General features: G+C 32.4%; 1 protein-coding gene across 1 annotated transcript; it reads left to right on the forward strand.

The window, feature by feature from the left end:
- The first annotated feature begins 6,492 nt into the window (after positions 1 to 6,492).
- On the forward strand, positions 6,493 to 14,664 carry LOC143405191 (glycogen debranching enzyme-like). Its single transcript, XM_077109912.1, has 7 exons — positions 6,493 to 6,556; positions 8,935 to 9,073; positions 10,077 to 10,189; positions 10,888 to 11,099; positions 12,232 to 12,329; positions 14,041 to 14,128; positions 14,226 to 14,664. Exons 2-7 carry the CDS (start codon positions 9,012 to 9,014, stop codon positions 14,337 to 14,339), a joined length of 687 nt encoding a protein of 228 aa, XP_076966027.1. The 5' UTR covers positions 6,493 to 6,556; positions 8,935 to 9,011; the 3' UTR covers positions 14,340 to 14,664.
- Positions 14,665 to 15,551: the final 887 nt, after the last annotated feature.

Raw genomic sequence — 15,551 nt, forward strand, 5'->3', positions numbered from 1 at the left:
AGCTTATGGAGAGAGTAAAAGTTTGAATTGTCATTCAGTGTCAGTTTGAAATAACAAGATCATAATTTGAATTGATAAATATTAGTGTTGGGATTATACAAAATGAATATGCACAGATAATAGATGTTTTTACATAGTGTGGGTAGTTGCTGTTTTTATAGGAGTTGGTTATGGTAAAGAGAATGGGGAAAGTTAGTGTAACAAGTGACATAAGGATGAGTGAAGAAAATATATTAATTATTTTTATTTGGAGCAAATTTTTGCTCCTAAGACCAACGGATTACTTCTATCTTATAAAAGTTAAGAAAGTCATGGGTGTAATCACGGAGAGCATGAATTAGCAGTTCTTGCATACTTTCTTAGTAAATAAGGGATTATGATTCTCTATTGTTAGATTCACAAGCTAAAGTTTTATTTAAACTATATTTACAGTATAAGTGTCCCAGGATGATAGTAGGATTTGATGATAGAATAATAAGTGGGAAGAGGTGAAGTAACATGAGTGTGTTTTCTCATGTGAAAGAAGGATTAATGTTAGATGTGTGGTATGTAAATTTTTCCCATTGTGTTATGTTTAATTAATTTATATATATATATATATATATATATATATATATATATATATATATATATATATAGTGAGTAAAGGGAAGTGATTAATATATTAAGGCCAGTTAAAGTAATCATAATATTTGATCAGGTGAATGATGATGTGATAATGAATAGTTCTCCAATCAAGTTAATTGTGGGGGGAAGAGCTAGATTAGTTAGACTAGCCAGAACTCATCATGTTGCCATAAGGGGAAGAATGGATTGTAAGCCTTGGGCTAGCATTATAGTTCAGCTATGAATTTGGTCATAATTACTGTTTGCGAGACAAAATAGTATGGAGGATGTTAATCCATGGTCAATTATTAGTGCTGTGGTTCCTGTAAAACTTCAGGGTGTTTGAATTACAATTGCTACAATAACTAATGCTATATGACTTACTGATGAGTAGGCAATGAGGATTTTAGGTCTTTTTGTTGTAAGCAGATTGAGCTTGTTATAATTATATCCCATAGAGATAACATAATAAAGGGATATGCCATATTACTTGCAATAGGGTGGAGTAGACCTGAAATTTGGATTATTCCGTATCTGCCAAGTTTGAGTAGAATAGCTGCCAGGATCATGGAGCCAGCAACAGAGGCTTCAATATGGGCTTTGGGGAGTCAAAGGTGGAGACCATATAAAGGTATTTTTACAATAAAGGCTATAACACATGCTAGTCACAAGATATCACTAGTTCAGGAAGAAGAGAGTACAGATGACTAGTTTATACAGATAATAAAGTTTACGGACCCGGTGGATTTTTGAACAGACTAATGCTACTAGAAGGGGAAGGGAGTCTACCAGAGCATAAAATAGGAAGTACAGTACTGCATTTGGACGCTCACTTTGCTTTCCTCATCGAGTAATAATAATTAGTGTGGGGATTAGGGTGGCTTTGAATAGAATATACAATATGATTAGTTTGGTGGCTGAAAAAGTTATAATTAAAAATGATTGGGCTGGAGATGTGGCTCAAGCGGTAGCTTGCTCGCCTGGCATGCGCGTGCAGTGCTGGGTTCATCCTCACACCACGTACAAATAAAGATGTTGTGTCTGCCAAAAACTAAAAAAATAAATATTTAAAATCTCTCTCTCTCTCTCTCTCTCTCTCTCTCTCTCTCTCTCTCTCTCTCTCTCATCTCTCTCTCTCTTTAAAAAAATGATTGAAAGGAAATTAGTATAAGAATATAAAGTTTTTTTAGGATCAGTGGTCTCGGTGAAGTGGTTTTGGCTTGCTATAATTATAAGGGGAAGGAGTCATGGTGTTAAATCAGTAAAGGGGAAGATAGGGGATCTGAGAAGAAAGTTAGTGAGAAAATTAGATCTGTGTTTGCTGTTTGATTTAATGTAAGGAGCACAATTAAGCTGATTAACAGACTATGGATCGAGGGATTGATTCAAATTATTAAGGGTTTTGAGAATCATATAAGGGGGGAGAGTAGAATTGTAGGTATAATAATTTTTACCATTGAAGGATATTTAGGTTCTGAACATAGTCTAGTCCATATGTGTTAGATACTATTACAAGGAGAGCTAGCCCTAAGGATGCTTCACAGGCTGCAAATACTAGTAAGACAAGAGGGATTATAAATGATAAGGAAAAGTGAAAGTTTAGAATTAGGAGGGAGCATAAGACAAATATAGATAATATTATGCCTTCTAGGAATGATGATATTAAATGAGACAAGTAAAGATGTAGTATAATTTAGGAGGATGTTAAGTATGATAATAGGCATTTTGATAATTATGGTAACACATAGTCTAGTGAGTCAAAATCACTTGTTTTATCTAAAACTAATTATCATATTCAATTCATTCTAAGCCTTTTTGAACTCATTCATAGGCTAACCAAAGGATGAGAATTAGAACTAGAAAAAAAGTTATAGTTAGTATAAGATTGAGATTGTTTGAGAGGCTCAGGGAAGGGGGAAATGTAGAGAAATTTCTAAGTCAAATAAAAGGAATGTAATTGCAACAAGGAAAAATTTTATCGAGAATGGTAGGTGGGTAGATCCTATGGGATCAAAACACATTCATAGGGACTTGCTTTTTTGGTGTATACATTTAGCTGGGGTAATCAAAATGCCACTGAGATTAGTAATAGTGCAATAGAAGAATTGATAAGTAGGGAGATTATAAGGTTTATTACTCTCTCCTGGGTTTTACCAAGACTTATTAATTGGAAGTCAACTCTACTGAATAATACTAATGGAGTATGAGCCTCATCAATAAATAGATACATAAAGGAATAGTCATACAACATCTACAAAATGTCAGTATCATGAGGCTGCTTCAAATCCCAAATGGTGATTAGATGTAAAGTGGAAATTTAATTGACGGATAAGGCATACTAAGAGCAAGGTTGACCCAATAATAAGGTGGAGACCATGAAAGCCTGTAGCCATAAAAAATGTTGAACCATATACACTGTCTGAGATTGTGAAAGATGTTTCTAAGTATTCTGAGGCTTGAAGTAAGGTTAAATATAATCCTAGTGCAATCATGATGGATAATGCTTGAACTATGTGCTTTCAGTCTCCTTCAGTTAGACTGTGATGGGCCCAGGTAATTGAGACCCCTAAAGCTAAAAACACAGAGGTGTTGAGTAGTGGAACTTCTAGGGGATTAAGTAGGTTAATTCCCATTGGAGGTCATCAGCTGCCTAATTCTGGAGTGGGAGCTAGGCTGGAGGATAAAATGCTCAGAAAAATCCAGCGAAGAAGAATACTTCTGAAATGATGAATAGGACTATCCCATATCATAAATCTTTTTGAACAATTGTTGTATAGTGCCCTTGGAATGTACCTTCATGTACAATATCTCATTATCATTAGTATATTGTAAGGATGATGGCTATTAGGCCTAACATGAGGAGAAAAGAGGAATTAAAGTGGAATCATCTTACTAGGCTGGATGTTAAGAGTAGGCGAGAAAGGGCTCCTGTTAAAGGTCAGGGGCTAGGATTAACTATATGATAGGCATAGGTTTGGTGGGTCATTAAGTATTATCATGTAAATATAAACTTACTAGGAGGGTATAGACATAGGCTTGAATTACTGCTACAGAAAATTCAAGTATTGTTAATATACTAGAATAATAAAAGTTAGGATAGCTGTGGGAGGGCTAATCGATGTTAATACTAGGGTGGATCCTCTGATTAAGTGTATAATAAAGTGGCCAGCTGTAATATTAGCTGTTAGTCATTTGGCTAGCGCTATGGATTGAATAAAAAGGCTAATTGTTTCAATAATAATTAATATTGGGATAAGAGGGAGAGGGGTTCCTTGTGAAAGAAGATGGGTGAGGGATGCTTTAGTCTTGTGGTGGAAACCAGTAATTACTGCACCTGCTCATAGGGGAATAGCCATTCCTAAGTTCATTGACAGCTAGGTTGTTGGTATAAAAGAGTGAGAGAGTAGACCTAGTAGATTTGCAGAGCCCATGAATATAATCAGTGAAATTAGTATTAGGGATCAGGTTGATCATTTTGGGTTATGTATGGCCATTATTTGTTTTAGTACAAGTTGAATTAATCACTGTTGGAATGATACTAGGTGGTTGTTGATAAGTTGTTTGGGTGAGGGAAAGAGGATGTTGGGGAACATTAATAATAAAGATAACAATAGGTAGTCCTATTATTGTAGGGATAATGAAAAAGGCAAGTAAATTTTCATTCATCTTTCTTCTCATACGGTTTTGTGTTCAGTTAATCTAATGTCTTTTGGGGAATGGTTAGACAGGTACAGATGGTTTAAAATTTTAAGTTGAAATATGAAAAATAGGGCTAGAATCATTGATAAAATTGTAACAAATCATGTTGATGTGTCTAATTGGGGCATCTCATTATGAGGAGATTTTGGCTCCTAATCTTCAACTTAAAAGGTTGATGCTGCTGTAGCTTCATAATGAATTTATAACATTGGTGAGGATCAATTTTCAAAATGTTTTAATGGGACCAGATCAAGGATGATTAGCATAAAGCTACAGATTTCAGAACACTGCCCATAGTAAAGCCCCAGCCATGTTGATGTTAAGGTAGCCTGATTAAGTCAACCTGGAATTGCATCCATTTTTAAGCCAAGGGATGGGACCACTCAGGAGTGGAGCATGTCTTCAAATGAAATTAGTATTTGCACAGGTAACTCTATTGGAAGTACTACTCAGTTATCTACTTCCAGAAATCGAGGATTTCCTGGGGCCAGATCTGAGGTTGGAATCATATAGGAGTCAAAACTAAGATCTTCATAGTCTGTATATTCATAACTTCAATATCACTGATGGCCTATAGTTTTTACCATTAGAGATGGGTCATTAATTTTGTCTATTATGTATAGAATACAGAGTGAGGGAAGGGCAATTAAGATGAGAATAATAGCAGGAAGAATAGTTCAGATAGTTTCTACTTCTTGGGCGTCTATGGTACTTGTATGAGGTTAGTTTTGTAGTTAATATCAATGAGATTACGTAGAGGACAAGAGAGCTAATTAAGAACACAATAATAAGAGTGTGGTCATGGAAGTGTAGGAGCTCCTTTATAATAGGTGATGTGGCATCTTGAAATCCTAATTCAAGGGAGTATGCCATAGAGATATAAAGGAGTTTAACCTATAAGTTAACTTTTACAAAGTTATGTAATTATTTTACTAATATCTCATGAAGAAAGTCATAATGGTTATGGGGCTGGCTTGAAACTAGTTTTAGGAAGTTCAATTCTTCCATTTCTTGGTCCAGGATTTAATAAAAGTCAGTTCTTCAAATGTGTGATAAGGTGGAGGGCACCCGGGTAGTCATTCTAAGTTATTGGGTGTTAACTCTATGGTAAGAACTTCTCATTTTGATGCAAATGCCTCTCAGATTATAAAAATTATAATTTGATAGCTGTGAGGGAAATAAATGAGCCCATCAAAGATACAGTGTTTCATGCCGTGTATGCATCTGGGTAGTGGGAGTATCAACATGGTATTCCTGATAATCCCAAGAAGTGTGAGGGAAGAAAGTTAAATTTACCCCTACAAACATTACAGTAAAGTAGATTTTAGCTCACATATTATTTAGCATATACCAGAAAAAAGGGGAAATCAGTGAACGAACCCTCCTATGATGGCAAATATGGCTCGTATAGATATGACATAGTGAAAGTGGGCTACAACATAATATGTATCATGTAAGACAATATCTAATGAAGAGTTAGGCAGAATGATTCCTGTTAGCAGGAATCTGCTAACCTCCAATGGTGAATAAGAAAATGAAGATGAGGGCTCATTGTATTGCTGGTGACCATTTAATATTACCTCCGTGTAAGGTTGCTTAGTTAATTGAAAACTTTACCCCTCTTGGAATAGCAATAATTATAGTTGCAGATTTGAAGTAAGCTCGGGTATCATCGACATCTATCCCAACAGTGAACATGTTAAATGCACTCATACAATGAATCGGAGAAAACCAATAGATATTATAGCTCATACTATTCCTATATAACCAAATGGTTCCTTTTACCTGAGCATATGTTACAATATGGGAGATAATACCAAACCCTGGTAGAATAAGAATATAGATCTCAGGGTGCCCAAAGAATCAGAATAATTGTTGATAGAGAATAGGATCTCCACCTCCCACGGGGTCAAAGAATATAGTATTTAGATTTCTATCTGTTAGAAGTATTGTAATCCCTGCTGCAAAGACTGGAAGAGATAAAATAAGTAATACTGCTGTGATAAGTATGGATCAAATGAACAGAGGGGTTTGGTATTGGAATATAGCAGTGGGTTTTATGTTAATAATTGTAGTAATAAAATTAATCACTCCTAGAATTGATGATACTCCTGCTAAGTGAAGTGAGAAGATGGTTAATTCTACTGAGGCTCCTGCATGGGCAAGATTTCCAGCTAGTGGGGGATATACTGTTCAACCTGTTCCCGCACCTGCTTCAACTATAGAAGAAGCAAGCAAGAGGAGGAAGGAGGTGGGAAGGAGCCAGAAACTCATGTTATTTATATGGGGAAATGGTATATCAGGGGCTTCAATTATAAGGGGTACTAATCAGTTCCCAAATCCATCAATCATAATTGCCATAACTATAAAGAAAAGTATAACAAATGCGTGTGTAGTTACGATAACATTATAGATCTGATCATCGCCTAATAGGGCTCCAGGTTGACCTAATTCAGCCCAAATTAATAGACTAAGTGCTGTTCCTTCTATTGCAGCTCAAGTGCCAAATAGGAGGTCAAGTGTTCCAATATCTTTGTGATTAGTTGAGAAGAATCAACGGTTGATGAACATAGGTAGATGGTAAAATGGCCCAGTAAGTATTAGGCTATAAATCTAAAGACAGAGGTTGAGCCCTCTTTTTACCAAGACCAGAGGTGAATAATCACATTGAATTGCAAATTCAAAGGAGCAGCTTCAACTCTGCCAGGGCTTCTCTGGCCTTTTTACTTACCACAGGAGAAGTAGATTGACGCCAGTTGAAGTAGGCATTTAGCTGTTAACTGAAGTTTTATGGGTTTAAATCCCATTAGTCTAGATGGAAAGGTCTTAGCTTAATTAATTGATTTGCATTCAGTTGATGTAGGGTAGAGTCTTGCAGTCCTTAACTCAGGAATTAAGTGTTGGACACTTACTTAGGGCTTCGAAGGCCCTTGGTCTGGGTTAACCTAAATTCCTAGCTCAGAGATGATAGGAGAGGTGTGTGTATACAACCAGAAATATGAAAAATTGTGCTGTATATATGTAATAAGAATTGTAATGCATTCCACTGTCATATATAAATAAAAAGAGATATAAAATATTTATGTTTTTATTAATTTAATCTGCTCCTAGGTATCTAGCCTATGAAATAATCCAAAACACACAAAAAAGTCATATGATGATATTGATCATACCATCATTTATAATTATATAAAAGGAAGAAACAGCCTTTACAATTAACAGAAAATATTTACATTGACCAGAATGAAAAAATTACAAAATTATACTTATGACACACAAATGTGAAATCTAGTAAATAAAAAATATTTGGATATAAGTCATTTATAAAAATATTACTGTATAAAATATTAGAATGAAATATATGTCTTTTGATTTTAAAATATGATTATGGTTTTATAATTTATGATTTTAAAATATAATATTGCATTTAAAATATATTAATATATTAATATTAATATAATGGCACCATTTTTAACATAACGTAATGAACCTTTGAGTTTCTAGGTAACTCACTACACTCATTGGCAAATATTGTATGTTCAAAGTTACATTTTATATATTAATTTAAAATCATTAATTTATTATTTCTAGCAGTGACATCCAAATACTAACTCTGCTAACCCAAATTAGCGGCTAACAATCACTTATAGTTCTTTTATCCTTCAGTAAATCAATAGAAATAGATTTTATATTTAAAGAACATATTTTGTGATATCTTTGAATTAATTTTGTTTTTCATTTCAACTTACAGATAGTGGTATAAATTCTACCTCAAACTTAGTACTCAAATTAAGCAGATATTAACATTTGGTTATATTTTCTTCAGATCTTTCTGTTTTTGTTTGAAAAGAAATAAACCATATCAGGTATATCCAAAGCTTCACCTCTCCTTTTCTTCCTTTCCTCTCTAGAATTAATGACTATCTTATAATCAGGGTTCACTATTTCCATGTATATTTTTAATGCTTTAGACTTTTGTGTGTATTCGAGTATATACAAATTACATGTGATCTATGTTGTGTTGTATATATTCAGTGTACTATAACATATACACTGTATAAATATTTGATGTATTTTAAAATTATACACAAACACGTGTATAATTTCATGAGTTTCATATAGACCAGATAGACATGCATAGCTGTATACATTATTATTATCTATGTTTTAAGCTTTTACAGAAAAAGTTTTTATTATACATCTCCTTTTATAACTTGTTTACTCAATCATTTTGTCTTGGGTATCTTTGTTCACATAAATCTACTTTTTTAATTTTATATGATATAGGTGTTTCCCCATATATGAACAGCATTTAATTATTCCTCTACTGAGTGGTTTATTTTTTTACTGATAAAAGCAAAGTAATGATGAATATTCTTATAAGCATCTCCATGTACACAGAAGTAAGAATTTCCCTAGAGTATATTTAGAAAGAAATGTAAGTACTGTTCAATTTTATGTCTCTAATTTTTAAGATATTACCAAGTTGATCTTCAGAATAGTTGTCCTGGTTTATTATATTCCTATAAATTGTATAAATATTTTAAATAAAATATTAATTTTCATTTGCTATATATAATATGTACCAGTTATAGAACATTTGTTTTATACATGTTTTGAGTTTTTTAGGTTTTAATATAACTGCAGGGGTTGATGACAAAACAGGATTTATTTATGGAGGAAATCGCTTAAATTGTGGCACATGGATGGATAAAATGGGAGAAAGTGACAGAGCTAGAAGAAACAGAGGAATACCAGCCACTCCAAGGTAGTGTTTATTTTGAAGTGCTTTTGTAATTATGCCCTTTTTTTAAAAAAAATTTTAACATATATATATATATATATATATATATATATATATATATATATATATATTAGTTGTAGGTGGACACAATACCTTTTTTTAATTTTTATGTCATGCAGAGGATTGAACCCAGTGCCTCAGGCATGCTAGGTGAGCACTCTACCACTTGAGTCACAACCCCAGCCCCTAATTATGCCCTTTTAATTTACCATTTTAGTTTTTAAAAACACATACTTGTAGAATCTTTTACTCTATTAATGATGTATTCTACATAGTAAATCAATAAAAATCTGCCTCTCTTCCTCTCTTCTATTTTCTGACTCATCCTTTCTTTCTCCTTGTCATGCAGATATGTTCCTTTTGATATATGTTATATAGCAAAGCTGTCTGTTCTTTTTTTTTTAGAAATTATCATGGTTTCAACCTCTGCAAGTACTTCAAAATCAAGTCTTATGATCTATTATCCCAATGGTTAATATTTCATTGTGCATATCTTTTGTAAATATGAGCAACCATCAGTTGTTCTGTCTTTTATGAAGCCTTTTCACTTCATAAAAGGAAATCTTTTTTCTTCATAATTCTTTAAACTTTTGTCCCAGAATTTTTCATTTTTCTTTTTCTTATTTCAGAAGCTATCAACAAATAGCTTCTTGTACTATATTAAACTGAGAAGCTCTTTTCTTCAAATTTTATCTTCAGTCAGAATTATCTAAAAAATAATTTTTAAATAGTTGCTACTAGACTGAGGGGTGTAGCTCCCTGGTAGAACACTTCTCTAACTTGGGTGAGGCCTGGTTTCAGTTCCCAGCAAAATTATACATTCCTAATTAAGTTAGGATTTCTTAGTAGATAGTTGCTTTTATAATAAAATGGTTATACTATTTATCAGAATTGTTTATTGAATACCTTCTTAAAATAGAGCCTAAATGAATCCTTCTTAGAGAATGAAATTTATTTTTAATTTTAGAGATGGGTCTGCTGTGGAAATTGTGGGCTTGTGTAAATCTGCCATTCGTTGGTTGCTGGAATTATCCAAAAAAAATATTTTTCCTTATCATGAAGTTAGAGTAAAAAGACATGGTAAGCTGTTCCTTTTATTTACAAAGAAACTTCTAATACTGTCTGTATTTTCAACTATGTACTCATCATTTGATGCAGTTAGCTAATATTAGAAAACCATAAATTTCAAGAAGAAAGAAAAATCATTAATCTACTCTATGGAAATTGTAGCAAATCTAGTTACTAACCATATTTTTGATAGCAGTTTAAACTGAGGTTAAAAAAAAACAACAACAACATATTACTGCCTTATTGTGCTTTTCTTTGATCTTAGTGTGACTGTGAACAGGTTCTATTTTCATGAACAATTTTGAAATCTTTACATCTTTTTTGAGAAAATTCTGTCCAATTGAAATATTATTTGAGCCACATAAATAATTTAAAATTTTCTAATTCATTTGTTAAAAGTAAAAAGAAACAGATGAAGTTAATTATGTTTCATTTAATATAATGTGTGTGAAATATGATTCAATATGTAGTCAATATAAAATTATTCCTGAACTATTTTATATTTTGGGAAGTACTGAGTTTTTGAAATACAGTAAATGTTTTATATCACATTTCAATTTTGGCTAGCTACATTTTCAAAAAGTGGCCAATTTATTTTACCCTAGTAGATAAAATGTAATAAGTGTACTAAATATGACTTTTTGGCTCTTATTAGAGGTTTGAATTGCTTTAAATGTCTGAAACTGCCATGTCTTTTCATCATTTTCCAGGGAAAGTTGTAACAGTCTCATATGAAGAATGGAACAGAAAAATACAAGACAACTTTGAAAAACTGTTTCATGTTTCAGAAGATCCTTCTGATTCTAATGAGAAGCATCCAAATCTAGTTCACAAATGTGGCATATACAAAGACAGTTATGGAGCTTCAAGTCCTTGGTGTGACTACCAGCTCAGGCCTAATTTTACCATAGCAATGGTGGTGGTAAGTGAAGTGTTTGTAACTGTCCAAATTGTAACAGAATTTACTTAATTTTCTTATTTTTTACTGTTTTCATTGAACTGCAGAAAAGGATATTGCTTACTAACTAGTTTTATATAGTCTTTTATAATTAAAAAGGTCTGCTTATCACCTTTAACATTTACCAGTCAGTATCAAAAAATAGAAAACAATGGAAGATGATCAATGAAGTGTTTTCCTGATGTATTTTTCACATCCTGAATACACTTAGAAAATGATATTTGTGCAAGACACTGTGCTTGAATTTTGCTGTTTATGCCAAATCCAGCTGCTTTCATGAGCCCCTGACCCACCCAATTGTCCTGAAAGCTAAAGATGTCTGTATTTCCAATCATCTGTGCCACAACCAGTGCCTCAGCATGCTAGATGGGAAGTTCTGGAGTAGTGAATTACCAGGAATAGCTTAAATTCACACGCTCTTTTATTGATAATTAATAAATTATGTATAGCCAAGGATTCTAGAGTCTCTCCTTTTTAAATTCTGCCATAACTATGAGGGCAATAAAATAGAGGTTTGTGTTTGTCCATGCCTGCCTAGCTGTTTCCATTTTGTCAAAAACATAACTAAACATGGTATTATAAATTACAGTAGAATGAAAAACACACAGGCACACAGGACAGCTTTGGTTCAATGTGCATTTGATTTTATTAATCATTAACTGTAGGCCAACCACCAAAATTAATGCAGATCCTCTTCTCCTTCTTCTCTGTATTACAAGTAACTTTACACTGTTCTACATTTTATTATGATCCTAGAAGCAGAAAGTGGGTTCAGATATACCTTAAAGGAAACTCTTGTAAATATTATAAAGAATAAATTACATGAGTTGAAGTGAGTTCTATATTCCTAATAACTATGATAACTTCCTGTTTTTGAAGAATATCCACACATTTTCCTAACTTCTAAGGCCTAGAACAGTGCTTCCAAGTTAGCCTCATGGAATTAAATCTGGTTAGGCATCTACTCTTAAATTCTGCCCACACTGTATTTTTAAATATATTCATTCTTTTTCAAGATGATGATTTGTATATGTAGGTGGAAAGTAATTCTTCTGTGATGTGAAAAAGTTGTATATTTGTTTTTGACATTCATTAGGCCCCTGAGCTGTTTACTACAGAAAAAGCATGGAGAGCATTGGAGATTGCAGAAAAAAAATTACTTGGTCCCCTTGGCATGAAAACTTTAGATCCAGAGTAAGTTGGAATCTAAGTATTAAGAATGTTGTTAGGATTATATTTAATCCAAATATATTAACACCAGCTATTAATTTTTCTTATCGATAACATTTCCAAAATTTCATTCAGATTGAGTTTTTAAAAGTGTCATCTGTACTTTCATTAAGCATCAGTACTCAGAATGCCTCTGTCTTATTCTGTATTCAATAATCAATTAGAGTTTTAGTTTATAAAACTAATGTCATGAATATTTTTGGATGTGCATTTTTCTGATCATAAAGGTGGTAAATGATTATTATAAACATTAGAAGTTACAGATATATATATATATATATATATATATATATATATATATATATAAAGAAAAACACAAAATTAATTTAAACCCCTTTATCTAGAAGGAAGCATCATTATCATCTGATCTATCTGTGCCTTTTTTTGTAGAATTTGGACCATATGGGCATATACCTAAGAGAATTTATGGAAAACATTACATGGGGTCAATCCCCAGCACCACAAAAAGAAAAAAAATTCATTCCCTTGCTTCCTTTCTTCACCTCAATTCTACTCCTCAAAGGTGGTCATTATTTTCTATATTGTTTCTACTAATAGCTGTTTCTACATTTCTAAAAGAAAGTATATGCTGCTGTTTTATGATATTTTAAGTATTAGGTATTATTCACATATAGTGATGACAGGTGAGGATTTAATTCTGTTCTCAATATTAGTCTTATCCATCCTTTCTTTGTAATTATACTACTCTTTTTACTTATATCCATAAATGATTTAATTTTTATTTTACACTTGTGGGTTTATGCCATCATGTATTTCCTGTCCTTTCCAACTTTGTTTTTTTTCTTGAGTTTCAAATAACCCTTCTGTTTTTCCTTTATGATTTTTCTTTAAAACTTGATACTTGTTATCAACTTGCTTTCTGTATGAATTGATGACAGAATCTTACCTTTGTAGAATTTTCCTACTTTACTATGTATTCATTTCCATCATGAGATGCAAAATTTTGTATGTTTTAACTACATTCTGAGATACTCACATTTTCAGAGTCGTTAAGAAGCACTGATCAAAACTGAAACACAAAGTTTATTTTTGTGGCCACATCTATCTTACTTAAAAAAAACTTTGTATTTAAATTAAATCAAGTATACATTGCCCTTGTATTATCTGTTACAATAATTTTTGTAATATTGTTTGCTGCATAAATATGTTATAAATTTTACATACTATCAGAATGTATGTTGAATTGCTATTTGTAGTCTGATGATATGCCACATATAATTTTAAAATAACTTCATGGAGAAGTTTCAAAAACAACCTTTATAATCTATAACCTGTAAAACCTTATCTATAATATTTAATAATTCAATTTATTATATGACCATTTCAATTATTATTCATATATTAGAGACCTTTTGAAATACTTGACTTTAAACCAATGGTTAGTGTCAAGTTAACTCCTGGAAGGCAAGATACCTGAATATTTAATAATTTTTATATTAGTCAGTATTTGTTAATTATTCCTGAACACATTGCTAAAGTCCTCTGGACTCATTATATTCTTATTTAAGGTTAAATTATGTTTTAATGCTGAGCTTATTCTATGAATTGGAAGATAACATGATTATTTCTCTTAACATTGCTATTGAAATGTTTTTAATGCTTTCTATGATATCTGAGCTTCTTTTATTTAACTTAAGTTCCAATCATTTTGCAGTGATATGGTTTACTGTGGAATATATGACAATTCGTTAGACAATGACAACTACAATCTTGCTAGAGGTTTCAATGATCACCAAGGACCTGTGAGAATTTCATTTTTCTCTGAGTTTTCAGTTATTTTTCAAATATTTTTAGATATTCACAGTTCTTTTTCTTTACTTTAAATTATCTTTTTTTCAGGAATGGCTATGGCCTGTTGGATATTTTCTTCATGCAAAGTTATATTTTTTCAAATTGATGGGTCCGGAGTGTAGTGCAAAGACAATGTTTTTGGTTAAAAACGTTCTTTCTTGACATTATGTTCATCTTGAGAGGTAAGTTGTCATGGGCATGTAGTGTCTATAACTGGTGTGTCCTCAGTTCATTAGATATTAGGTAAGTTGGGTTTCCTTAGGATTCATTTCTCTGTGCTCTTGGTAGCCCAATGAAGCTTGAAACCTTTCTTCTTTAACATGGAAATTTTACCTTCCGTTCATTGATTTAGGTAGTAAGTTACTTAAAGCTAAGGATTTGATATTGTATGATTTGAACATATGGAATAGTCTTTGATTTTCAGAATTTAGCTCGTATTTTTAGAATGTGGTTAGCAAAGAATAAATACAAAAACCAAAAATATTTGGATCAGGCCTTTTGAACTAGTTGAGATATATATATATATATATATGTATATATATAACAATTTTCAAAAATGTTCCATTATAGTTAAAATATTTGAATTGGCCTTTTGACTCTTATTTCAAAAACAGTTTCTCACCTCCTCTCTCCTAATTATTAGCAGATTATCAGGGTCAGAATTACATATTTTTCTAAAATGGTACAAATTTCATCAAGTCTATCTTAATTTCTCAAATTCTAGATTATGCCTTCATCTTACTGCTCAGACTAATTATGCATAATTGGCATAAATTGTATCACCTCTCTTTCAAGAACATAAGGGACTTCAAACTATCATGGCAAATATTGCATGAAAATTGGTTTTCATTAGGTTAAATATACTCACAGAACACCCAACTCTGTCGTTGCCCTGTACTGTTTCGGGGGGTTTTGCATTTATTTTCTCTTTGTTCCCTTTTATCTGTTAAAAGTAAGACTATCTGGCATGCCTGGGTTCATTCTACTTTTAACTGTCATCTCATCACTTCAGACCTGTTATGAGACCTTGTTCCAGTAATTAATTATCTTCTCTTGGTATTCCACTTTATCTTTCCTACTTAAGCTACAGAGATATCTGTCAGCCCATTCTAAAACAAAATCCCTTCATATAGTTATTAACTCAAACCTGGTCCTGTCTCTCTTACCAGCCCATGTCCCCTTTAGGAGTAACCTCTTTTTTCTCTCTCCATTTTGACCCACTTAGTCATTACCACCTTCATCTGATTTTCGCCCTCACCACTCTGGCAAAGCCACTCAACAAGATCTCTCCTAGTTTCCAGACCCCATGACTTCCCTTAAGTTCTCTACTTTGAGCTGGCTATTGCTTTCCTTTTTTCATGAAAAACCTTCTGG

This window comes from Callospermophilus lateralis, chromosome 7 (genome assembly GCF_048772815.1).
Source record: "Callospermophilus lateralis isolate mCalLat2 chromosome 7, mCalLat2.hap1, whole genome shotgun sequence".
Lineage (NCBI taxonomy): Eukaryota > Metazoa > Chordata > Mammalia > Rodentia > Sciuridae > Callospermophilus > Callospermophilus lateralis.

Coding starts and splice junctions, on each gene's coding strand:
- LOC143405191 (XM_077109912.1), top strand. CDS start 9,012: ATGGATAAAATGGGAGAAAGTGACAGAGCTAGAAGAAACAGAGGAATA. Junction 10,190..10,887: donor AGTTAGAGTAAAAAGACATG/GTAAGCTGTTCC, acceptor ATCATTTTCCAG/GGAAAGTTGTAACAGTCTCA. Junction 12,330..14,040: donor ATGAAAACTTTAGATCCAGA/GTAAGTTGGAAT, acceptor ATCATTTTGCAG/TGATATGGTTTACTGTGGAA.